The following is a 27,954-nucleotide window of genomic DNA, read 5'->3' as shown; positions in this document are numbered from 1 at the left end:
CTATACAAAGTCTATCTTGAATAAAAGTAGAATCACTTTAAAAGATTTAACCGTAAAAATAGCAAAATCACTTTAGACATTTTAGATAGTAATAACTACCAGAAATATCAATAGAAACAGTTGATTCCAGTCCTCAGCCATCAGTTCCACTCAAGGTCTCCGTGACCTCTGACCTAGTTTGGTGGCTTCTGAAAATAGTTATAAAGAGACAGGCAAATGCACTGAACATTCTTATATTAAGCAATGTGTTAACTTATTCATTAATTAAAATCAATTCACAGTTAAATACTCATTCAAATGATCAAATAATTATATTTAATAAAAATTATGAGAAACAAGATGATGAGAAAAGGATAAACGTTGGTCCATGATGAGACGGATTGGAAAGCAGAAATTCGAATCCTTCAGTATAAAGATTTCAAATGACTATTTTAATGTACTTTGGGCTAGCACTTAATTAATCAAATGATTCTTATGTTAAATGTGTCCGACAAGATCATTTTGGTATAGCCTTCTGTCTACTGTAAATCATGGTAAATATGCATATTACTGATGAATTTGCTTTGTGTCTTTAGATGAACAGCTTCCTGCAGATTTTGAAAACCGCACACTGGACCTACATAAACTCACACACAGTCAAAGTTCAGAAGCGACCGCCTATGGTACACTCCTGCAGGACACGGGGAACAGTCGCTGGACAGGACAATGCCGAACTGTGAGACTAATGCTGCCCAAATCTGCAGATCTTACAGCAGACAGTGACATATTGGTAAACAAAGTTTGGTAAACTTTTTGGTAAACAAAGCAAGTCTCTCATATAATATCTCTACTAAAAGACAGAAAATATTACTTTACAAACTGCATTGTACATAAATCAGATGAACATTTTCTTATTAGTCAATAATATTACTGCAATTAATTTAAAACTGAATAAATATAGATTTACACAGATTTATTCAAGTAAACAAACAGTATTAATGATGGGCTTAAAATCTGCGGAATTCTGCGCGCGCAGATTCCGTGTGGGCCTAATCGTCACCAATATAATGTGATTGTGAACATTCTAACACAGTCTGACTCTCAGTAGGAAGATCAGAGACTGGCATAACCCCCACACTGGAAACTACTGGAAACGATATCTAATCAGTGCCATCATGTTCTCAATAAATGCCCAGTACAATGTAGTTCCCATTCATATTCATGTAATGTTATATCAAGATATAGGACCAGCAGATCTTTAACAGTTTCTTCAATTTATAATCCCGCACTACATTTAACACCATTTAGCAGATGATTTTGCCAAAGCGATTTATAGAGGAAGAAGATATTAGACTGAACACCCAAGAGGCAATACACATAATAAATGCTACTTCCATTATACATATATATTGATACTGATAAAAAAATGGCTTGGGATAGGGAGGGAGGATTGAATTATTTTTGTATTTATTTAAAGAGATTTTCAATGATGGCAGTGATTCTATACTGTTCATATCTCTTCCGTGAGGTTAAATAAACCTGATGTTGCGTGTTAGGTTTGGTCTGCTCATTTGCAATGCCTATAGTTGTTTTTGCTAGATAGAATCACTAAACCTGTTTGCAGTGGCTTGAGAAAGAAAGGTTATTTAATCTAATAGAGGAGATCTGATGGCTTACAATGATTTCCAATGAACACGAAAATATGAAAAAAGCACCTAGCGTAGAAAGAAATCCCCACCTGTTACCGTTTAGCCAGAGACTTTTCATTTCAAGAGTATCAGATGTGTATTATTGTGTTGTTTTTTCTTCTTCTTTTTTTCGGGACTGAAGAGAGAAGCTGACAGAGCCTCGACTGCTGGACTACAGATGGAGACTACATCAGATAGACGCATGCAGCCTTTACTGGGCTATGACTGGATAGCAGGTCAGTTATTTAAATGCTGTATTAATGATTAACTCTAGATTTTACATGATGTTTTCTATGCACAGATGTTACAGTGTGTTTTCGTTTCAGGCCTTCTGGATGCTGAGAGCTCTCTGGCTGATCGTTCTGAGCAGTTTTTCAGTGATCTCCGCAGCTTCCGTCAGGTTAACAGAGACGAGTGCATCCACAGCTTATTATCAGGGTGCGTTTCCTAATATAGGACTTCAGATTGTGTCATTTGTAACAAAATGAAACCTGATGGTGGTCTCTTGTGTAAACCAATGATGGTTTTGATACTCTTCTATTTGATTTCTAAACCCCTTTAATCATTGTAGAATCACAGTGATACTTTGATTGTTGGTGCTTCAGGTGATAATTTTGTTTTATAGGTCTGCTGCGATAGTTTTACACCCATCCAAAGTTTTTTTTTTATATATAAAAATATTAAGTCTCCTTAATTATTAGCCCCCTGTATTTTTTCCCAATTTAAGTTTAGCAGAAAGAAGATTTTTTCAACACATTTCTAAACATAATAGATTTAATAACTCATTTCTATTAACAGATTTATTTTATCTTTTTAAATGATGACAGCACATAATATTTGACTAGATTATTTCAGGATACTAGTATTCAGCTTAAAGTAACAATTAAAGGCTTGTTAGGGTAATTAGGCAAGTCGTTGTATAAAGATGGTTTGTTCTGTTGACAATCAAAAATGTATTGCTTAAGGGGGCAAATAATATTGACCTTTAAATGATTTAAAAAAAAAACAGCTTTTTTTCCTTGCTGAAATTAAACAAATAGGACTTTCTCCAGAAGAAAAAATATCAGAAATACTGTGAAAAATTCCTTGCTCTGTTAAACATAATTTGTTAAATTTTTTTTTTAAATAAAAGTCGAGGAGGGCGATGGATTTTGTATGTAAATGCACACGTGTATTTTTGAATTTTACACATTTTTGAAATGGCATTTTCCAGGCCTGGAAAAGTTTTGGAAAAACAGAAAAACCCACAAAGTTTTGTAAAAGCCATGGAAATTAGTTGAATAAATTATCAGTATACTTGAATATGGGTTAGTCATCCTTACATCTTTTCTGTCTTTGGCCAAAAACAAGCTTCTCACATAAATAGTGCGGTGTAAGCATTATCTAAATCAATTTTACATAGAAATACAAATAAATTTAAACTAAATAGATTGTTGCGTGTTTTACGACCCCAAATGTTGAGGGCTTACAACCCACCAATTCGCTCAGGCGTAACAATATGCTGTAATAAATTTGAATATGCATTGTTTTCCTTACCAAGTATACATAGACTTTACATGAAACATTAGGTCATGAAAATTTACTTGAACGTCCTGAAATTTGAAAGTAATAAAATGAAAATGAAATTTTAGTAATAAAAAGGTGTATGAACCCTGGATATAATATATATACAGTTGAAGTCAGATTTATTAGACCTCCTTAATTATGAGCCCCCCTGTTTATTTTTCCCCCACTGTTTAACCTAAAGAAGATTTCTTCAACACATTTCTAAACAAGTTTTAATAACTCATCTCTAATAACTGATTTATTTTATCTTTGTCATGATGACAGTAAATAATATTTGACTAGATATTTTTCAAGACACTTCTATACAGCTTAAAGTGACATTTAAAGGCTTAACTAGGTTAATTAGGTTAACTAGGCAGGTTAGGGTAATTGGGCAATTTATTGTATAATGATGGTTTGTTCTGTAGACTATTGAAAAAAAAATAGTTTAAGGGGGCTAATAATATTGTCCTTAAAATGGTGTTTAAAAAATTCAAGACTGCTTTCATTCTAGCCAAAATAAAACAAATAAGACTTTCTCCAGAAGAAAAAAATATTATCAGACATACTGTGAAAATCTAATTTCCCAATCATTTGGGAAATTTCAGAAGAAAAAAAAATCAAAGGGGGGCTAATAATTCTGATAATAAATTAAAAATATATGCAAAAACATTAAGTTGTTTATAATTTAGTTTTTATGTATGTGTGTGTGTATTATTTATAAATAATAAATGTGTTTAAAACACCATACACCACCGGTCAAAAGTTTGGGGTCAGTTCATTTAATTTTTTTTATTATTATTAATTGTATTTATTCATTTAAATTAAAATTATTCTGTTAATCAAGGCAGCATTTATTAAACGTAAAAACATTTTACAATGTTTAATACTTTTTAATTAAATATTTATTTTTCACTTATTGTATGTAGTTTCAAATGAAATTTTTACTTCAGTCATTATTGCTCTTATTACTATTACCATTAATAATTAAACTGTGAATAATAATAACAATACTAATTAATATTATAGAGATTTCTGAAGGATCATGTGACTCTGAATAATTAATAAAGCATTAATAAAGCTGAAAATTCATCTTTAAAATCACTGGAATAAACTATTAAATTAAACAATGAATTACTTTGAACAGTTATTTTATAGTGCAATAACATTTCACAATTTTACAGTGTGTACTGTATTTTTGATGAAATAAATGCAGCCTTGGTGAGCTTATTTTAAAGCATTTAAAAGTCCTACTGACCTCAAACTTTGTAGTGTATATCTTGTCAAAAAAATTTTTGTGGAATGTAATTAATCTTTGCACAGCACTTTTTTATTATGTAAATTGCAGCATCCACTCATTTCTCTTGATTATTTAAATGGTTGGTTTAAAGTTACCTCAAACTCCTCCCCCTACTAAAAGCCCGCTCTACTCTAATTGGTCACATGTCCGATTCTGTTGTGATTGGTCCAGCTCTAACAATATGTGTCAAAAATGAAACTAATATTTTTAAATTCAGCTCTAGATCTTCTACAGCACACACAGTGACTCTCACTTGAGCTTGAGTCCTTGTCCATTTTAAGTGGATTTGCTTATAAAACAGCGTCTTCTCGACACATTGACAACACAAACCACATTTTTTATCTCTCAGACACAGTGTTTAATGGTCAAAGTAGACATTTGCGGGCAGTTTATGAACGTAAGTACTTTTTGCTGAAAGTAAGACTGAAACTGGTCTTTATTTTAGGAGACGAAACCTTTCATTTTTGTACATTTGTAACTTTTAAGCTTTGCAGAACTTACATTCGTACTACATGAATCATACTATCTGAACAAGCACAGTAGCTGCTGAGATATCACAAGTGTCAACAAAATGATTAAAATGTCTTGACCTTTTTTTCTTTCACAGACTTCCATCTGTTGCTGACCTTGCGTCTTCAACTCTTGATAGTGAAGAGGTGCGTCCGCCTGCAGATTCGCATCAGTGTAAGAGATCTGCTGATTTGTGTTTGTGCTGAATCGCTTTAGCGCTGGTTTTTAATGTCACGAAGCTACCAGAAATTGAAGTGTTGATTTGAAATTTGGGTTTTGCTTGTCAGGCACTTTCTGCTACAGAGTAAACAGTCGATTGTTTGCGGTTCCGCTGGATGCACAGGCCGCCTGTCCAGTGTGCAAGAAGCCCAAATCTGAACACCCTCATACTGAAACAGAGCCTGCTTTAATCAGGTGAAGTGTTATAAACCATCTAGAAGGAATTTTAGATTTCTGTTTTACAAGGATGCCTTAAACTGACAGGATGATGGTATAAATTCAGCTTTGAATGACATGGATATATTATATGGTTATATATGATAGTAAATTGTATTAACAAAATTGAGAAAATTAATTTTGATGTTTAACTGTCCTTTTTGAGTCAAATAAATTCCTTAATGAACATTCTTTCTAATCTCGTAAAACTATAGCAAGCGTATGATAGTAACAAAAAAAACTGATGTGTTAATTTTAGACATACATAGTTGAAGTCAGAATTATTAGCCCCCCTTTAAATTTCTTTTTTTCTTTTTTTAATTATTTCCCAATTTATGTTTAACAGAGCAAGGAAATTTTTACAGTATGTCTGATAATATTTTTTCTTCTGGAGAAAGTCGTATTTGTTTTATTTTGGCTAGAATAAAAGATTTTTTTAATTTTTTAAACATCATTTTAAGGTCAATATTATTTATTTATTTATTATTTACTGTCATCATGGCAAAGATAAAATAAATCAGTAATTAGAAATGAGTTATTAAAACTATTATGTTTCGAAATGTGTTAAAATAATCTTCTCTATTAAACAGAAATTGGGGGGGGGGAAATAAACAGGGGGCTAATAATTCTGACTTCAGCTGTATATAAAAGATTAAAATGAAGCTGTTTAAGTTGTATGTATCAATTGAAACGTAACTTCTTTTAAAACATTATTAGGTATAGACAAAGAAATCATCTACCCCTGGAAAAATAATAATGACTTTGATACATTAAAATAATAATGAACATGGAAAAAAATGGTAGATGTAGTATTAAGCATGTAGTATTACATATGTATAACTTAATGCTTGTGTATGAAATGGTTCATAAATAGATATAGTTTTAAAAAAGCTCCCTAGGTATCTCCACTCTGTAACAGGTGTAAAACAGCAGAACCCACTCAATATGGTTGCGTCCCAAATTACAAGAATTTGGTAAAAAAAAATTTTTTTTAATGTTATTCTAAAGCCCTCTAAAAAATCTTGAACCATGTCCACCTATAGCTGTTCTTGGTATATTTAGTAACTTGGAAATGTTTAATAAATATGAAAGATTTAGCTCAAGAAATAGCCTAAATTTGGTATGGTAATTGCCAAAAGGGTAGTTTTGAGAATGTGGAAAAATGAATCTTTACTTAAATTTTGGTATGTGGGGTAGAGATATCGTAAACATGCTTGCTTCGGAGAGGTTGAGATATATCAGTAATGATAAATTGGAGATATTTGATGAAACATGAGGACAGATATTAGAAAACCTTAATGCATTGGAAGAAATGCAAGCATAACCAATGACCCCTGTCAGTAACATACAGTAGTAATTAAAAGATTTAGTGTAATTGATATTCACTATTCAGAATCTATAATATTTTTAATAATGTGCCAAAACTATTATTTGACAATAAAACTATAATCAGGATATTGTTTTTTTTTTTGTAATATAAGAACAGTGTTACTTTATAATTACTTTTATTTATGCAATACCTGACAGGCTAAATTATATTTTGCTTTCTTGCGCATTTGTCCCTCTGTGTTCTGTTGTTCTGTCATAGGTTAGTGTTTTTATAGATTGTATTTTATATGTATTATTATTGTATATATTTTTTTTCTTTCTTCTTTATTTTGTTGTAGTTTTATCAAAAAAAAAAGCACATAAATAAACGTTCAAAAAAAGCTATTTCCAAGACTTTATATTTTAGCAATGTTTATTTTTCATTGATTCATTTTCTGACTCTCTCTGTTTTATTTAGAGTCAGTATACCTCGCTCGACCCTGCTGCCAGCGCACAAATACAAAGCCCATCGCCGCAGCAGTTTTGATCCGTCTGACAGCCTGGGTTTACCTTCTGTGAGTTTCATATTGGGAAACTGGAATTAACAATTATCAAAATCACCTAAATTGACCAGAACTATTATACAGATCATATTTCGCTTTTGAGATTATCACCATTGACTAATAAGACAAGTGGCAGCTTTGTCAAAGGATAGTTCAGTTCTCAATATTTGATTTTTTTTTTTTCTTTGCATCATACAAGGTTCCCACGCTTCTTGTGAGTACTTAAAAGCATTTGAATTTCAGATATATGGATTCAGGCCCTGGAAAGTACTTAAAAGCAAACATAGGGTGCCACAATATGGGTTTAAAAGAAAGAAAAAGTACACAATTGAATTGTAATTAAAAAGCAACATATGAGTTTTAACTATTTTCTTTTTGACAATATACGAAACAATTATGAGTGTATTGTGTTGACTTTTTTTATAATGTCCTTGAATCATTCATGTAATTTCCGTAAGTATTTATTTATTGGATTTTTTTTTTTTCATTTCTACAATTTCCGGATTTCAATGTTTGGTTGTTTTGTTTAACCAATGTGGAAAACCCTATAAACCATATATCTGTGTGTACATTTGGTTACTGCAATCAAAAACTGAAAGGGGGAAAAAATACAGTTGAAGTCAGAATTATTAGCCCCCTTTGAATTTTTTTTCTTCTTTTTTAAATATTTTCCAAATAATGTTTAACTGTGCAAGGAAGTTTTCACAGTATGTCTGATAATATTTTTTCTTCTGGAGAAAGTCTTATTTGTTATATTTCAGCTAGAAGAAAAGCAGTTATTAATTTTGTAAACACCATTTTAGGGACAAAATTATTAGCCCCTTTAAGCTATATTTATACTTGATAATCTACAAAACAAACAATTGTTATACAATAACTTGCCTAATTACTCTAACCTGCATAGTTCACCTAATTAATCTAGTTAAGCCTTTAAATGTCACTTTAAGCTGTATAAAAGTGTCTTGAAATATATCTAGTAAAATAATATTTACTGTCATCATGGCAAAAATAAATCAGTTATTAGAGATGAGTTATTAAAACTATTATGTGCAGAAATGTGTTGAAAAAATCTCTCTATTAAACAGAAATTGGGTAAAAAATAAAAAAGCAGTTTAATAAATCAGGGGGGCTAATAATTCTGACTTCAACTGTAGGTCCTTGAAAGGGGTTAAATTACATCTGAAATTAAACAAAATGAAAATTCTTAAAATAAAAATAATAATGGACATTTAAATATTTAAAAAAACGCATTTAAATATTACCAGTATTGAATTCAACAAATGTCATTAAAGTTTTTTTAACATGACTTTTAAAATTAGTCAAATATTTTGAAAATTACTTATTATGTATAAGTGAATTGTTAAGTACAGTAAGGGCTTTCATGGTGCTACAAATGCTAAGGGATGAATTACAAAGGTGCTCGATTTAAAATCAATAGTGATTTAAAAAGCCCTTAAATCTGCTGTTTATGAAAGCATGTGAACCGTGATCATAATTGCTGTTGTATGCTTTTTATTAAGATTCTCTATTATAGAGAGAGAGAGAGGGAGAGATAAGAGTCTGCTATGTATGCTTGTATAAATAACACGAAGATTCTTTATTTTTTGGTTTGGGGATGGGGGTTTATGATGAGTAATGTGTTTAAGTAAAATGTTCTCATCTCTACTCATGAGATTTAAACATAAACTTGATGCATGCATGAATGAACCAGAAACATTTAACAGTGAAACTGAAAACATAATGTTTCATTTGCTAATCATTTTATTCTCAGAATTCGAAACAACAACAACAACATGCAAATATGATTTGTTTTTAGCACTGTTTGTCCGGCTGGTCCAATCCTATGCTGACCTCGGGCTCTCAGATGATCAGTCTGGACCTGCGGAGCTCCATGACAAAACCTGCAGCCACAGGAGATTCAACATCATCCTGTTTTCACAATAAACCGGTGAGACTATATAGCAGATTTACATGACAGTTATTTGTGTCAAATATTGGTCCCATTTTGATGTCTGCATCAAATAAAATTTACAAAATTGTTTTTATTAATTTAAAGTTCGAAGGATAGTGGCGAAGTATAATTTGAAACAAAGTATAAATGAAAGTTGTTCTTTTTTAGTTTAAAGAAAATAGGATTAAATAGGATATTAATACACAGGGGTCAGCATCAAATTAAATTTACATTCATCCATTCAGTCATTTTCTTTTTCGACTTAGTGCCTTTATTAATCAGGGGTCACCACAGCAGAATATACCACCAGCTTATTCAGCACATTTTTTACACTGCGGATGACCTTATAGTCTCAACCCGACACTAAGAAACACCCGTCCACACTCATTCACACACTCACATTATATACACTGCGGCCAATCTAGCTTATTCAATTCACCTATAGCGCATGTGTTTGGACTGTGGGAAAAACCAGAGCACCCGGAAGAAACCTACACATACGGGGAGAACATGCAAATTTACGAAAGTTGATTTTTATTCACATAGAGCATGTTAAGACAAGTGTTTTAATAATTCATATAACTTTCATGAAAATAAATTGGCAAGATATAAGTGAAATAATGTTCCATCATTCAGAGGAACAGATACATTTGTGTGAAAAATAAATAATACTCTTATTCTAACCCATCCTTAATAAAATAAATAAACAAATCTGTGATCATACTGTATTATATTGCATTTTATATTAAAACATGCTGTCCAATGGTTGAATCCTGGGGGTTTAAAGGATAGTGGTAAAGTATAATTTTGCTGTAAATTATGGTAAAATGAATGAAAGTTGTTCTTTTTTAGTTTAAAAAAATATAGGATTAAATAGGATATTAATATGCAGAGGGCAGCGTCAAATTAAATTTACATTCATTCATTCATTCATTCATTCATTCATTCATTCATTCATTTTCTTTTTCGACTTAGTTTCTTTATTAATCAGGGGTCACCACAGCAGAATGAATTTTTTACACAACAGATGCCCTTATAGTCTCAACCCAACACTGGAAAACACCCGTACACACTCATTCACACACTCACACACAGTTTAGCTTATTCAATTCACCTATAGCGCATGTCTTTGGACTGTGGGGGAAACCAGAGCACCCAGAGGAAACCCACGTGAACACGGAGAGACCAATTAAATTTACAAAAGTTAATTTTTATTTACATAAAGCATGTTAAGACCATAAATCTATAGTAAAGAATAAAATATAATATATATACTATTTACTATATTATACTTTATTCTTCAAACCCTGAAGATTCAACCCTTTGCCAGCATGTTTTTAATCATTTAAAATACAATGCAATCAAATATAGTATGATCACAGATTTGTTTATTTATTTTAATACGTATGGGTTAGAATAAGAATACTATTTATTTTTTACATATAAAGTGTCTACTGTAAATCATAGTAAAAAAGGAGGATTAAACAGGATATTTATGTGCAGAGATGTCAGAATGCGGGAGGAGTGTTAATTATGTATTACAACTCTTATTGTTTTAATGCTTGAAACCCCTCTTTTATTATTACATGACATTTTTAAATCACTGTATTGTACATTAATAACTCGTATTGACAGTGTGTTTTCTTACCTTTGTCATAATACACTGATTTAATGCCTAGTGTTTTTTTAAAAAGATGTTTCCTCATTCAAACACACGGATAATCTTAGGATTTATGGATCAACAAAGAAAAACGAAACTAGTTTCTCGGAAAAGCTTTTATTTAGAAATCTTTTCCTTTGAATGCTCAGCAATTGTTTCTTAAGCAACATTAGTCTTTAAACTGTCATAGTGTAATATTTGAAAATCTGTAGTGTTTGTTTTATCTGCCCGCACTTGTGTAGAAAAAACTGAATTACGGAAAGACCTGGAAGCTAGTCATTTGTGAATTACGACTCGTCATTCACGTGTTTGTGAACGCATTCATCTTTTTTCATTGAATAATTTCTGTCACCTCCAATTTTTAGGATTCTTACTTGCCCAGTGGAACAAAAGGCCAGCTTTCGGACCAGTATCAAAATGTGTCTCGTTTACCCCGGTATAACTTTCAGCATTCAGAACCAAAGACATCTGAACCGCACAGCCTCACTAATGCTCTTTGCTGATGTTATTGCAGAAGTTATGTTTCATATGGAGCAACACATGATTATTTTGGTTTACTGAAATGAGTTATTGTGTTATGAATGATTGTTGTTTTGTATCTATGACAATAAACAGGCATTAATCAGTGTGTGTATGAATCATACGCATGCTGACTTCTGAGACGTTGGGGATGGATTGTTTTGTTTTTACGTGAAATCTAATTCTATAATTATTTTCCTAGAAATAAATTAGGAGGAACATAAATTGTGATGATTAGTTTTTTTTAAATTTCTTTTAATATGCATTAAGCAATTAAACATCACGTGTAGCTTACAATCTCACTGCATACAAATGAGTTCAAATCAGTCATGTCCACATTTAAATGCATATTATTTTGTTGCATTATTCACTTCACATCCACTATATGCATGTGCTCATGTATCTATGCACATTATGAAGTGCTTTAGCATTTTCTTACTAAAATGTAAAAGGGGATCACTTGATGTACCTAAAGTTCCTACACTTCATGTTTAAAACAAAAACACTTTTGATCCTTGATGTTCTTGTCTTTTTTATTAAAAGATATCTCAAATAAACCATAAATCACCAAGACGTTGTACGTTTCTTTGTGCTTAAAATTAGTAAATCAATTTATAGGAAATAATAAATTATTATTCGTCTTTAACATTTTTAAATCTTAGAAAATTTAGCTTTTAAGGTAAATGTACCTTGATAATAGATTGTAAAATACTGTGTGTGTGTGTGTGTGTGTGTGTGTGTGTGTGTGTGTGTGTGTGTGTGTGTATATATATATATATATGTGTGTGTGTATGTGTATATATATATATATATATATATATATATATATATATATATATATATATATATATATATATTATATATTTATACAGTTGAAGTCAAAATTATTCGCCCCTTTGCATTTTTTTCTCTTTATTAATATTTCCCAAATGATGTTTAACAGAGCAAGGAAATTTTTACAGTATGTCTGATAGTATTTTGTTCTTCTGGAGAAAGTCTTATTTGTTATTTTTTGGCTAGAATAAAAGTTTTTATTAACAAAAAAAAAAAAAAACATATATATATATATATATATATATATATATATATATATATATATATATATATAGCTTGCCTAATTACCCTAACCTGCCTAGTTAACCTAGTTAAGCCTTTAAATGTCACTTTAAGCTGTATAGAAGTGGAAAATATCTAGTCAAATATTATGAACTGTTGTGTTGAAAGAATCTTCTCTCCGTTAAACAGAAATTGGGGGGGGGGGGGGGGGGAATAAACGGGGCTAATAATTAAGGGGGGCTAATAATTCTGACTTAAAACTGTATATATTTTCGTATTAAATGAGCCAAGTCAGTCTTTGTAAAGAAAGGTATGCGATAATATTAGCAGCTTAAATTACTTTCTAAAATGCTAAGAGGTGTGACATGCTGCCTGTTTGTAAATAGATTAGGCTGGCGTTTGATGTGACACTCCTCTCTCTTCCTACGCGCTCAAATATAAGTCATCGATCTCAATCAATGACACTACTGCAGCACTGCTCATCTTCTCATGATGTCTCCATCTACCTCAGCCATCGACACCTTTATTCTGCTGTTTTGTCTGGTGAGTGTGGCTTTTCTTTCAGCTTTCTTCTTTCGTTTTTCATTTATGTTAAATGATTTATTTAAAGAGACTTTTATTATTGACGCTTTATATGTCTGACGGGTTACAAATTAAAGGTTTCAAAAATATTAGCGGCAAAAAGCGTTCGAAATTTTAGGAGTTTTGAATTCTGTAGTACTTCAGAAGACGTTCGATGGAACAGTTATAATGTGACACCGACGTTTGTTTTGGGACTTCCAAAGAAGCATTCGTTCCTGTTTAACCCAGGGAAAGTTCCCAAGAACTGTTATTGTTTACTGACCAATTGAATTATCATGCAGCTCACGTGATGGGTTTTGTGCACTGCTCTTTTTTTTAATGTCATTTAATACTCAGTTTTGCATGGATTATTTGTTAAGTTTCCAATGATATATAATTTGTGTTTGTAGCTTACTGGAGTCAGGAACTGTTACTATTTAAATTTAGGTAGGTGTAAAACCCCAAAATTAAGTGCTGGCTAACAGGTTAATACAACATTATTGTGAGAGAGTTTTAGTCAGAAGAGTTCCTCTCACACTGACCCTTTGAAAGGCTGCAGCTGAATGCACTTCACAATTTAGTCACAAAAGAACATCCAGTCATTTTAGTAAGATGACAACAATGCATCAATTACTGGTAATCTTTGTTGTACTCATTTCTGTACTTTTACAAAAAGGAGATGTTATGAACTGTATACAGTAAATGACCAATATAAAATAACAAGTCAAAAAAAAAAAAGATCTTGCAAAACAGGTCAGCAAGGTGAACCTTGACTTGTAATGGACATTCAGCTTAATTAGTTAGAAAAACACACAGGGATCCCCTAAACACTACCAACTCACAACAGGAATGAAACAGCGTCGCTTGTACATTTTGTGTGGGTTTTCTGCGTAGTGACCAGGTCATATGAAGCGAGCTTGATAAGAATTTTTCCTGTGGGTGTTCTCTGGTTGAGAAATTTCGAGATATTTCGTGACCTGTCCCTTATCTGTTTGTTCTCAGGCAGTTTGACAAAAAAACCATTACGTGCATTCGTGAATCGGTCAGTTGTGTTGTGCAATTAAACGTGTGCCATGAAAACATCCAGATTCACATTCCCATCGATTGAACTTTGCTGATACCAACGTGTGCTTGTTTTCACTCTGATGGGATGAAAACAGAACTAATCTGTTTGCTTTTAAATCATTCATCATGTCAACACCCGTGCTGTCATCTGATAGTAGATTTTACTTCTGAACTCTGCTAAAAGCATCTGTAACCATTTACCAATAAGTCAGGCTGACAAGCCTACAAAGCAAACATCTCTTAAAGAGAGATCTAGTCATGGAATGTCTATAAAACTGCATACTCTTTTAATTATACACTAACTCACGCACTTTTCTCCATTTATTTATTGTGTCACGACCTTGGAGTTTATTGTGGGTCAACCTTAATGGGCAGTGTTACGTACCTGTTATTGAACTGATTATGCAATCCTAAAACTGGTCAAAACATTGTGATGAAGAAAAACATCTTAGGCTGATTTCTTCACATTAGACCAAGCTAATGAAACGAACAGTTCACCCAAAATTAACATTTAATACCCACACACAGTTGATTTTTGTCTTATAGTGAACAAAAAGGAAGATATTCTGAAGAATGTAGGCAGGATGTTGGAGGATGAGTCCATTTTGGGTGTACTATCCCTTTAACACTGATCATATCATAGTGCACATGCATAGCCTGTAGTATTTTTGTCAGATGTGATCATCTATTCTTGTTAGTTGACATCACCTAGGCTACATTTATGCTCATATTTAGGCACTGTTGTAAGTGTAGTGTACTATGGTGCAGTGATCAACATTAAAAATCAAACAAAAACTTAAATTTAAGGTTAAAGTTTAAGATTTGAAACCCTTTATACTTTTAAAAAGTGATGTTTTATATATTTAAAAAATAGTATCTACTTTAAAACATAACTTTAAAGGGATGGTTCATCCAAAAATGAAAATTCTGTCATTTACTCGTCCTCCTCAGTGGTGGAAAGAGTACTGAAAAATCATACTTGAGTAAGAGAACCATACTTGCCTAAAAATGTAGTGCAAGTAGAGTAAGAGTATCTGTTGTAAATATTACTCAAAGTACGAGTAAAAAGCAGCCCTTTCAAAAGTACGCAAGAGCAGTGAGTAGTAAGTATTATGCTGTAAAAAGCTGATGCGTTTACATGTAATTTGTGAATGTGTGTAAACGTAACATTCTGTAGTGCATTTAATCACTATTAATATAAATAAATTAAATATAATTTGTCCAGCAGACACACAACGTCATAAGACGTTAAAATTAGGTTAGATGTAGGTCATGATAGGTGACTAAAATTCAATGTCTAGCCAGCGTCTAAGAACAACGGTATATTGATGTCCAGTAATGATGTCAAATTACGTTGATATTTGGTTGATTTTAGGTTGTGTTGGAAAGTGACCAAAATCCAACGTCAAGCCAACATCTTAAACCAGAGTCATATTGACGTCAAATACTGACAACCAAAATTCATCTGATAGATGTCATAGTGGTAACTTCCACACAACGTCAAGCTATAACATCATTAGACGTTGAAATTTGGTTGATTTTTGGTTGTGTTGGAAAGTGACCAGAATCCAACATCAATCCAGCATCTTAAACCAGAGTCATATTAACGTCAAATACTGACAACCAAAATCCATCTGATAAACATCATAGTGGTAACGTCCACAAAACGTCAAGCTATGACATCATTAGACGTTGATATTTGGTTGATTTTAGGTTGTGTTGGAAAGTGACCAGAATCCAACGTCAAGCCAACATCCTAAACCAAAGTCATATTGACGTCAAATACTGACAACAAAAATTAATCTGATAAACGTCATAGTGGTAATGTCCACAAAACGTCAAGCTATAACATCATTAGACATTGATATTTGGTTGATTTTAGGTTGTGTTGGAAAGTGACCAGAATCCAACGTCAAGCCAACATCTTAAACCAGAGTCATATTGACGTCAAATACTGGCAACCAAAATCCATCTGATAAACATCATAGTGGAAATGTCCACACAACGTTAAGCTATAACATCATTAGACGTTGATATTTGGTTGATTTTAGGTTGACCGTCAACCCGATTTTCATTTCCAAACAAAACAAAATTGGGGTATAAGGTCAATCTGACGTCATGTTGACATCTTGTCCATGCTGGGTGTTTCAGGCCATTTCAGTCATCATACAGTAAACATCCATCATCTTCTCATCAGTGACATGCGTGTAAAGATTTTGAACATCCTCTTGGACATTTTTAATGCTTCCAAATAGTTTGCTGCAATTATAAATTGCCCATGTCTTGAGGTAGTTCAGTATGATGCGATTTACTTTCTGTGCGATTGAATTGGAAAGGAATCACAAACACATTCTAATCCCCATAAACAAGAGAGTAAATTAGTGACTGCAGGATGAAGGAAAGTAGTGGAGTAAAAGTACCAATACAGCAGTAAAATTTACTCAAGGGAAAGTAAAAGTTTTAAAACTACTTAGTAAATTACAAATTCTGAGAAAAACTACTCAATTACAGTCATTTGAGTATTTGTAATTTGTAACTTCACACCACTTCTCATTTTCAACTGTTCTGTTAAATGAAAAAAAAGATAAATTAAAGAATGTTGGGAACCTGTAACCATTGACCTCTATAATATTTATATTACCTACTTTGCTTACAGGAAACTTACTAGCAATCTCTAAGTAAATAATAGTTAAGATGGTGATGCATATAATTTAATCGGATCTTTTTTCTTTTACAGCTTTCTTCTTTTTCACACATCAGCTGTCATGACACAGTGACTGGTAAGTTTAAACCACTTCCTCCCTAACATGTGTTCCTCATCACCCTGACATGAAATAGGTCATATTTTAATCCGCCGTCCACCCATCAGACATTAAGCATCATGAGCTCAACGTCTGATGTACTACTGACTCATAATACACTTATATCTTTATATTATCTCAAAATAAGCCACGATAAAGATAGTGGGGAAACACAAGCGCACTTCCTTCAAAGGCTGAGTGACATCAGCGACATTTAAACAGTTTGATCTGAGGCTTTTGTCAAGTTTGAGTCTATAATTAGATTGTATAGCCTTTTATGCACTCATTATTAAAGAGGCGGTCTACTACAATATCATATTTTAAACTTTAGCACATGTGTAATGTAGCTGCGTGAACATAAACAACATCTCCCCTGCTGAAAAATCCAGCTTAAACCAGCCTAGGCTGGTTGGCTGGTTTTAGCTGGTTGACCAGCCTGGTTTTAGAGGGGTTTTGGCCATTTCCAGGCTGGTTTCCAGCCATTTACAGCCTGGTCTTAGCTGGTCAGGCTGGAAAATGATCAGCCAAATGCAGCTAAAACCAGTTTGACCAGCCTGGTTTAAGCTGGACATAGCTGGTTTTGGCTGGACTCCCAGCTTGGCTAGGCTGGTCAAGCTGGTTTTAGCTGGTTATCTCCCAGCCTGACCAGCTAAGACCAGGCTGGAAATGGCTGGAAACCAGCCTGGAAGTGGCCAAAACCCCTTAACCCCTTGGTTTAAGCTGGATTTTTCAGCAGGGTCTGAATGTAATACACTAGAAGTTCAATGCAAAGGGAGACATTGGCTTTTACAGGGTTAGCTTAGCAAAGCCTACAACAAAAAAAATACATCTGGGTTAGTGACATCACAAATGCTTGAGGTTACGTGCATTAACCATGCGCAGTGAAGGGTGACCAGAGGCGCTGTAATGTTATAGCAGAGAAAGCTAAAATGGCGTCCAAACACTGCTGTTTCCACAGAGCTTCTTCTGTTTCTGTATTTGGGCTTCCAAAGGACATGACACAAAGGAGAGAAATGCTTACAATTTGATTTAATTATGTTCAAGAGAATTATAAAAATATACAGCTAGCATTTGACAAAGGATAGCTCCCAGAATCTCTCCCAGTTCAGTGCTGGATTGGGCTAAAAACTCCTCAGCAGCTAACCGTAATAGACAAACCAGTGGATTGTGAGCCACAACCTGTAAGTATATTTATTTGTTAAAATGTATTTTATACATGCAAAGTTTCTATCGTTAAAGGTAGCAAGGACGTGAACAAGGATGTAAACAATGGGAAATGCTGTTTGGTACCGCTAACAATTTAGCTAAAAATTCATATTTAAACATCAAATCGCTGTAAACACCCACAGTCTTCAGCAGTGCTGCAGTGTCTCTCTATGCAGATGCTTTCCCTGAGTTCTACATCTCAAATAACAAACTCCCGAAGATATGTGAACGTTTCACATTACTTATACATGCTTATTCCGAATATATATGAAGGACGCTTGTCAGATTTTATTTTAGAGAGCAGGCCTCGTGAGGTTCAGCAGTGTCCTTTGTGTCATTTTCTGTCTGATTCAGGCTCAAACTGAAACGGCTTGATGCTTTTTCTCGTGGCGTTAATAATGTTAGCTGACCAATCAGAGCCTTTTGGAGGATCAAAGCCATACGTGCCAATTCGCATGCTTACTGTATAAAAGTATGTACTTTGTTTGTGAAGTAAACATTTACACTTTGGAGTGTTTAACAGAAGAGTATGCAAGCCTTGGGTCATACCACTTCCTTATTAACAGATTGTTACATTGCTTAGCAGGCCCGGATTGGCTAATCGGGAGAACCGGGAGAATTCTCGGTGGGCCGGTCCGTTTTTTGGCCGCGAGGGCCGGTGTCCCTAGCTGCTTGCACTCTCAGCAGTTGCACTTTTTTAATTTATTTGTTTATTTGACCATAACCTCACTCTTTTTGATCATTATTTTGCAACAGCTCCGCTCTTTTTATTTATTTTCTCGCAGCCCCGTAAGCAAAATGCAGCTCGCAGGATAATGATGATCATCATTAACCTGCGGGCTGCACCCCATTCCACCAAAACAGCGGCACCTTAGTGATTATTAATTAATATTAATGAATATTACACCTGCTCAATGAAAATCAGATGATTCACTACATTAATAAATCTGACCTAACATGATCAGAAATCTAAAATGGGGAGAAAAGAGTAGGGTAAACAAAGAGTAGACATTAATAGCAACAGATAACAGTGTATTGCTTAACAGCGCCATCGTGGTCTAGTGGTTAGCACATTTCGCTTTGATGCAGCTGACCCGAGTTCAAACCTCACCAGAGTATAATGTGTTTTTTTTTTTTCATTTTCAGTGTTAAGACATAAAATACTGTTTGGGTTACTTATGTAGGGATACATATTTTTTTATATATACTGTGAGCAATATCAGCGATTAGATTATGGACGCTTCTACATTTAAAATCTTTATCGGAAATAGTAAACCATCTGGGAAACTTTGGCATACTCTTTTCAACATACTACAATTTGGGATATACTAATTCTATTTTCAAATACTATTTAGGACGGATAGTATACGAATTGGGACTCAGCATGACAGCTGACAGTGGTTTTCATGTTAGCTGAGTAGCTGTATATAATCAAAGTAAGATATATGAAAAAAATAACGTGATTTTCTACAAGTGAAGCATAAACACACATTGCTTTGCATAGTATAAACACAACCAAGCCTTAAAAATACACCCTGGACTACCCCTTTAAAAATATAATGTTTCCATATGGTTTTCTGTAGAGATGTGATGACAGAAACCATTTTTTTTTTTAAGAATCTTTTTTCATCTTTAGAGTTCCATGAAAATACATAATGGAATCTTTTCACTGCATAAAAGAACATTTGTCTGTGTGGAATGGAATGTTTCCTGGTTTTCCAATGGAACCATCATTCCAAATAAAGATTTTAACCAAACTTGTGTTGTACAGTAACTAATATTCATATATGCAAACTCAGTGGTTGAGCTTACTACACTGAAAAAAGTGTTGCATGCGGAACTGATGCAAACAATTTATTTGTGTTGAATTTAAACAAACAAATTAAATTTAATAATGTTCAACTTAATTTGTTTGTTTAAATTTAGCCCAGATAAATTATTTACAACCACTTAACATAAAAAATGTAGTAAATCCAAAGAATCAACTTTGAATAATTTTATTTCTGTGAATGGTGTTTCACCAGAAGTTATTGCAACACAGATAATGTAATTTCTAAAGAAGATTTTGAAATTTACAGTCCATGTTAAAATCCTTATACAGTACACTGACAAAAATGATTCATCACATTTACATTTTTTTAAAGGGGTGGTCCAGAGTGTATTTTTGAGGCTTGATTGTGTTTATAAGATGCAATGCAATGTGTGCTAATGCTTCACTTGTAGAAAGTCATGATATTTTTTCCTTTTTCATATATTTTTGATTATATACAGCGAAATATTCAGCTAACATGAAAACAACTGTCATATTTCCTAGTTTCTCTGAAAGGCCTGCTCTCAAGAGGCTCTTATTGGTCAGGTAACATAATGTGCTGTGATCCATGGATCAGCTCCATATCACCAGGAAAAGCATCACACGCCTTCAAGCATGTGCTTTTGCACTGTGTAAACACTTTCAGACAGAAAATGACACAGAGAACACAGCAGAACCTCACACCTACTCTCTAAAATAAAACCTGACAAGTGTCTTTCACATATATTCAGGTGATATGCATGTGAAAGTAATATCTCATATCCTCATATCTTTTGTGAGTTGGTTATTTCAGATGTAGAATACAGGGCTGCATAGAGAGACGCTCCACTGCTGAAGATTGTGGGTGTTTACATCGGTTTGACGGGTATATATAAATTTGTAGCTAAATTGTTAGCATTTCCCGTTGTTTACGTCCTTGCTACAACATACTGTTAATGCTAGAAACTGTGCATGTAGTAGATCAATTTCAACAAATAAATAAACTTATAGGTTGTGGCTCACAATTCACAGCTTTGTCAATTATGGTTAGAGCTTCTCCTTCTTTGAGGAGTTTTTAGCCGAATCCAGCACAGAACTGGGAGAGATTCTGGAAGCTGTCCTTTGTCAAATGCTAGCTATATAATTTTATAATTCTCTGTAGCATAATTAAAATTAAATTGTAAACACTTTTCTCTCTGTGTTGTGGCCTTCGTAAGCCCAAATACAGAAAGAATGGAAGCTTGCAGAAATGGCATCGTTTGGATGTCATTTTAGCTTTTTATGCTTCATTACAGCTCCTCTGGCCACACCCCTTCGCTGCACATGGTGATTTCGTGTAACCTGAAGCATTTGTGATCTCGCCAAACAGATGTATTTTTTTTTTGTAGTCCCCAATCTTCGTTCGTTGTAGGCTTTGCTTAGCTAACTCTGTGAAAAAGCCAATGTCTCGCTTTGCATTGAACTTTGAACGTATTACATTTAGAGAGGTTGTTTATGTTCACGCAGCAACATTACACATGTACTAAAGTTTAACATATGATATTGAATTGGACCACCTCTTTATACAAATTAAATTGAGGAAACTAGAAATTCCATGAGTTCAGACAAAGTAGGGGGAATCCACCTTCAGCTACTGTTATAGTAAGTTATTTGGTTAGATTAGCTTCAGATTTGGCTTCAGTACTGACTAATCTAATGTATATGCTCAAATATAATATGTGTAGCTTCCTATTCAAAATATGAATTTAAAAAAGAGATTTGTGAGGGGTTTACTTATGCAGTTGAAAGCAGAAGTTTACATAAACTGTATAAAAAGGCACAACCATTTAAAAAAGTCAGATGTTTATGCAACTAAACTTTTTCTCTTTTATGTAAGTTATGATCATCAAATTCATTTCTGTTCTGCTTAATAGCAGAATAATGAGAGAGATATGCTGTGAGAAATTGTTATAACTTTTTTTGAAAGTCAAGTTTACATACAATAAGATTATTCTGCCTCTGAAAAGCTCAGATGATGATGTCAAGGGTTTGGAAGTTTCTGATTGGCTAATTGACAACATTTGAGGTAATTGGAGGCACAGCTGTAAAATAGTATATAAGGAAACCTCAAACACACTGCTTCCTTGTGTGACAACATGTGAAAATCAACAAGCCAGAATCAACACAAAAGCCAGATTACAATTTGCTAAATTACACTGGGAAAAGGCTAATATTTGGAGACATGTCCTGTGGTCTGATGGAGCTAAGATTGAACTGTTTGGCCATAATGACCAGTGTTACATTTGGAGGACAAAGGGGAAAGCTTACAAGCCTAGGAACACCATCCAACTGTGAAGTATGGGGGCGGCAGCATCATGTTGTGGGGCTGTTTTGCTGCAGGAGGGACTGGTCTACTTCACAGCATAGATGGCATCATGAAGACAGAACATTATGTAGAAATACTGAAGCAACATCTTAAGACATCAGCCAGGAAATTAAAACTTGGCCACAAATGGGTCTTCCAAACAGAATATGACCCTAAGCGTAATGCCAAATTAGTTAAAATGTGCTTTAAGGACAACAGAGTGAATGTTTTGGAGTGGCCATCACAAAGCCCTGAGCTCAATCCTATATAAACTTTGTGGGCAAATCTGACTCAGTTACAGCAATTCTGTCAGGAGGAATGGGCCAAAATTCCTTCAAACTATTGTGAGAAGCTTGTGGAAGGATACCCAAAACATTTGACCAAAGTTATACAGTTAAAAGAAAATACCAAGCTAAAGAAATATCAAGGAAATGTGTGTAAACTTTTGACTGTCTAGAAATTAATAAAAAAATTCTCAAAAAAATTATCTCATTATTCTGGGATTTTGCAATTGTAAATCATTTAGTTAATCCTAATGGACCTAAAATAATACATGTTGAGTATGATTTAACACCAGACTTTTTTTATGGATATGTTCCTTTTTTAGAGTGTTTGTAAACTTCTGGTTTCAACTGTATATGCTGGGCACTGTAAATAAACTTGCCTTGCTTTGCCTTGCCTAATGTTCAACTTAATTTGTTTAAATTCAGCCTATATAAATTATTTGCAACCACTTACTTTAAAAAAAAAAAAAAGAGTAAATCCAATGAACCATATTTTTTAGCGCAAACGTGACCTGATGGCCATTTATAGTAAAAACAGTGGTTACTTGCTCAACCTTCTCAGTCAGTTTCCTGTAATTAAGCATTGCATCAGTGTCAATTAGTGGTGTATTTTAGGACATGCATCACTGTTTCAATCTTGTAAGTTAGCTGGGAACTGTTGTGAACACCTTAGCAACCACTAAGAAACCACAGAGCACATTGGTGTTTTCAACAGTCATACTGTAATGCTGTGATCAACATGTATGTTAAAAGTGTGAGATAGATTGGTTACCAACAGTCAGACTTTTCCTGCAGATCAGATCAGGCTGACCAAAAGCTTGCACCGTTTGCCAGAATAACACCTGACTTGTGCAAATTGACTATAGGGAGTTTTTACTGACTCTTTGAATGCTTTTCCCTCAAGTTTCAGAATGTCTGTATCTGTAATTTGTATATGACTGACTGTGTACTAGGTAATCTGGCGCCAGTCAATTCAAAACTCCTGTTTTGTGCTGCATAATGTGCTTCACTAGTTGCAGAGACTATTTTTGATCTCTGGGTTGTTTTATGCTTTTTTATTTAGGTAATAACAGGCAAGGCCGTAAATGTGAAAGTGGCAAATACCTGCTCCAAAAACCAGGTGGACTGAAATGCCAACGCTGCACTCTGATGTGTGATGGTTAGTAGTTGCACGTCATTTCCCAGCATTTTAGCTTTGAAGTCAATAACTGTTAACCTAACAGTTACAGTACCGAATGTAGTTTCCTATGTTTTCTTAATGCTTACACATTTCTTGTATTTTCCTGTGCAGTGCATCGGCGCACATTATTATAAAGTAAAAGGTTTATCTATTGTATAACCTTTGCATTTGCAATAACTTTTTTTGGATCATGTTAGTCTGGGATATGTTGAATTTCACCATTCACTGAACTGCTATTGGATCAAATCATGCCCCATCCTATTTTTTGTTTAATATATACAATAACTATATGTATACAATTCATGCACTTTTTCTCTGAGGTAAGTGTTCCTGTTGCATTTGTTGCAACCAAAGTTATTAAAGTTTGCAAACTTTTTGACACTGCAAATGTATGAAAGGTCATTGGTGCCAAAAGTCTTTAAATGATACAGATGAAGTGTGATCATGTCAACACACATTTGAGCATGTGAAAACCACAGTTTTGAATGTGTTTCTTTAGTATTAGTAATCATAGTTTGACCATGTTGAGGTAGATTTTTCATTTAAAGCGGTATAACTTCTGAAATGGATATATGTACCAATCAGCAACCTCCCGATTTCCTTCGTGATGCTAATATTGTAGCTGAAACTTCAATTCATCAAAATTCCACTAGTCCTGACTCCATAATAGAGCACATTTCTATTGACCCCACTGATAAAATAGCCAACTTTACAGCAGAAAAAAAAAACATGTTTACAGCCTGCTACAAAAGACGGTTTTGGTGCATATAGCTAATATTACCCTTGATGACAACTGTGAGGGGATGAATTCTTTTATAACTCATCCGTTTTGTTTATATTAAGGTATATTAAGTCTGCATAATTAAGGGCGCAGCCACTTAAGTGACAGCTAGGTCTCGCTGGTCGCTGTCACTTCATCTCAACTGATTCCGGCTGATTAGCTGCTGAACTCGGCATATACATCATATTTATGTTTTGTTTCATGTGGCTTTACAAAGTAAGTTGCCTTTTGGGATTATTTCCTACAATTATCAGATGATATGGCATGCTGTGTGCACTTTATTGTGCTCACAAACCATTCACGTGGCCTCCATTTGCCAAGTGAGTGAAATTATATACTTGCAAACCATCTCTATAAATGCATTTGTTTTAAGATAGTTTATCATTTATATTTTTCTTTAGACCTGTAAGGCCACATTTACACTGCACTGTTCAAGTGACTCAATTCCGATTTTGTTCTCCCATGTGGCACAGATCAGATATTATCCATGTATGTGTAAGCAGGAACAAATCACATGAATTCCGATTTCCTCCAATCAGATTAAGGTCTTGATCATATGTGGAAATTTATCCAATATGAGTCAGATCTGTGCCGTCGTGTCTGCAGTGTAAGCAGGTAGATCGGATTTTCACCTGCCAATATGAGCCATGCGTCATTAAAAACCGCAGGGAATGACGTCAAGTCTGACACTTTTATTTCAGAACAGACTTCAGCAGAGTCCCTAACCTTAAATCTCATACACGAGTACTTAAACAGCTTTCATATCGTCATATAGCACAGGTATTTAAGCATGTTAACGAGAGCGAGAGAGCGCATTGTCCACCATGTAACCAATATAAACTAATATAAAACTAGTGCATAGCTACATCACGTGCATAAATCACGCCAAGGACATTACATGAAGATGCCTACAGGTTTATAAAAGCCTTTATATCAAAAGAAGATAAACAAATGAGAACCTTTCTGTCATAAACTAGAGTAAAACAGATTGTTAAAAGCTCACAGAACAGATTACATACAGGAATAGAGAAAAGAGCGCTCTTTAATCAGCTGTTAGTCAGCGCTCGCTCTTTTTTTTTCTGGTCATTGTGCCTTTGCTGTGTGCTGTGTAAATGCAGACGATCGGATACGAGTCACTTTTAAAAGATGATGTAAGCAGGTCAGGAAAAAAATCGGATACAGTCTCAAAATCGGAATTGACCATCAAGATCTGCAGTGTAAATGCAGCCTAAAGCACTCCAGAATCTGACAGATTGATTAGCTGTAGGCTATAAAACAGTCATCTGAAGCGTTGTCATAGTGTTATACGTGGATTTCATAAATAGCCACACTACACAGACTATATTTGAAGTATTTGGAAGTAATTTGCATTTTCCTTCTGTACAAAAATGTCATAAGAATAATACTTAGGGACTAAATGTATTACAAACTAGATTAAACACTTTGTTGATTAGTATAGAACCAAGCATATCAGAAGGTAATGAAGTATGAAGCTTTTCTTCCAAAGAAAAGCCTGTCTAAGCAAAATACTAGCAGGCAGCTGCAGATCCTCTCGCGCTCCTCCTCTTTTGTGGTAAACCCCAGTAGGCATGTTGACGTGCAAACAAAATGGCAACGGTTGGCCAACGGTTGGCTACTTGTAGCTTCATTTGCGCTCTTCAGAAACCTATGGGTGACGTCACCGATACTACGTCCATATCTTTTACAGTCTTTGTAAAATTATTATCCATTATCCAAAAATTATGATTTTTTGTTTGTTTAAAAGAAGTCTAATAGATGGCTAAACATATATTAGACTTGACTAAAAGAAGGCCAAATTTGGTTTGTCAGTGAAGATCTAATAGACGTCTTAAGAATTTCACAAGAAATCAAATACACAGGAATGAATGACTACACACTTGAAGTCTGTCTAGTCTGTGTATTTGATCACTTGTCTAATTTGGGCTATTCTTAAAGTAACCTGTTATGCCCCATCATATAAGATGTAAAATACATCTCTGATGTCCCAAGAGTGTGTATGTGAAGTTTCAGCTCAAATGTCACACAAATAATGATTTATAAGTCTTTGAAACTGACCCACTTTGATCCTAATTGGGCCATTTTGGTGACTGTCGCTTTAAATGGAAATGAGATTGTGCTCTTTTCATAAGAGGGTGGAGCTACAAATGGATGCTTGAGCATATTGGCAGATTCAAAAACAAGACTAACATCGTATGTTAATGAGGAAGAGATCTTACTGTTGTGATGAGTAGCAGTACTTAAGATGTTTGTATGTTTTTGGTGAATTGTTTTTTGCTGACCGCACTTTGTCTTTGCCTATAAATGGAAACAGGTCAGAAAAATCAGATGGAAGTCACTTCATGCTCTCAGGAAAGGAACAGAGTTTGCTTTTGCAAACCTGGTTTTTACTGTTCAGAAGGAAACAAATATAATACATACTGCCACAATGCATGCATTCCCTGTGCGACGGGCACATTCTCCAGCAAACCCTCTCTGACCTCCAGCTGCACGCCTCATACAGAGTGAGTATTGTTCATGTTCATTCATTCATTCATTCATTCATATGCCTTCAGCTTAGTCCCTTATTTATAAAGGGTTGCCACAGCGGAATGAACCGCACAGTATTCCGTCATATGTGTCACACAGTGAATGCTCTTTCAGCAACAACCCTGGCCTGTACTGGGAAACACCCATACACTCTCACATTCACACACTCATAAACTACGCCCAATTTTGTTTACCCAATTCACCTATAGCGCATGTGTTTGAACTGTGGGGAAAACCGGGGTGTGTTCATGTTCATTCAAATTGCATTTTTATAATGATTACCCTGCTGAAAAATCCAGCTTAAACCAGCCTAGGCTGGTTGGCTGGTTTTAGCTGGTCGACCAGGCTGGTTTTAGAGGGGTTTTGGCCATTTCCAGGCTGCTTTCCAGCCATTTCCAGCCTGGTCTTAGCTGGTCAGGCTGGGAGATGACCAGCTAAAACCAGCTTGACCAGCCTAGCCAAGCTGGGAGTCCAGCCAAAACCAGCTATGTCCAGTTTAAACCAGGCTGGTCAAGCTGGTTTTAGCTGGATTTGGCTGGTCATTTTCCAGCCTGACCAGCTAAGACCAGGCTGGAAATGGCTGCAAACCAGCCTGAAAATGGCCAAAACCCCTCTAAAACCAGCCAACCAGCCTAGGCTGGTTTAAGCTGGATTTTTCAGCAGGGTATTGGTACATATGAAGTTTATCAGACTTGAACTGAATTCATATAAAAGCGTAGGGATTGTTCACTCAAAAAATAATCATTTACTCGTCAAACCTTTTGAGTTTCTTTCTTCTAATGAATGCAAAAGAAGATATTTTAATATGCTGGAAACCTGTAACTATTGACTTCCATGTTATTTGTTTTTCCTACTTAGTCAATCGTTACAGCTTTCCAACAT

The 27,954-nt window shown here is 34.3% G+C and overlaps 1 protein-coding gene and 1 long non-coding RNA gene across 4 annotated transcripts in view; one reads left to right on the top strand and one right to left on the bottom strand.

Annotated features, from left to right (window-relative positions):
* Positions 1–27,954, bottom strand: part of LOC141376672 (uncharacterized) — a 289,423-nt gene that overhangs the window by 199,358 nt on the left and 62,111 nt on the right. The gene's annotated exons all lie outside the window — the stretch shown is intronic.
* Positions 1–27,954, top strand: part of miip (migration and invasion inhibitory protein) — a 54,743-nt gene that overhangs the window by 2,811 nt on the left and 23,978 nt on the right. For 2 of the 3 annotated variants that reach the window (XM_073917125.1, XM_073917124.1), the window contains exons 2-12: positions 576–769; positions 1,810–1,903; positions 1,994–2,105; positions 5,120–5,196; positions 5,310–5,436; positions 7,244–7,340; positions 9,145–9,276; positions 12,901–13,057; positions 16,878–16,920; positions 23,628–23,723; positions 26,858–27,047. In XM_073917125.1, coding sequence (XP_073773226.1) covers positions 576–769; positions 1,810–1,903; positions 1,994–2,105; positions 5,120–5,196; positions 5,310–5,436; positions 7,244–7,340; positions 9,145–9,276; positions 12,901–13,057; positions 16,878–16,909 — 1,022 coding nt within the window. In that variant the 3' untranslated portion in view covers positions 16,910–16,920; positions 23,628–23,723; positions 26,858–27,047. Of the gene's footprint in view, positions 1–575; positions 770–1,809; positions 1,904–1,993; positions 2,106–5,119; positions 5,197–5,309; positions 5,437–7,243; positions 7,341–9,144; positions 9,277–11,304; positions 12,030–12,900; positions 13,058–16,877; positions 16,921–23,627; positions 23,724–26,857; positions 27,048–27,954 lie in introns of those variants that run through there. The other variant, XM_684031.6, reaches the window with a different exon arrangement.

This window comes from Danio rerio, chromosome 11 (genome assembly GCF_049306965.1).
Source record: "Danio rerio strain Tuebingen ecotype United States chromosome 11, GRCz12tu, whole genome shotgun sequence".
In the NCBI taxonomy this organism is placed as follows: Eukaryota; Metazoa; Chordata; class Actinopteri; order Cypriniformes; family Danionidae; genus Danio; species Danio rerio.
Note: the sequence above shows the minus strand (reverse complement) of the source record. Positions and strands in the feature narration are given on the sequence as shown.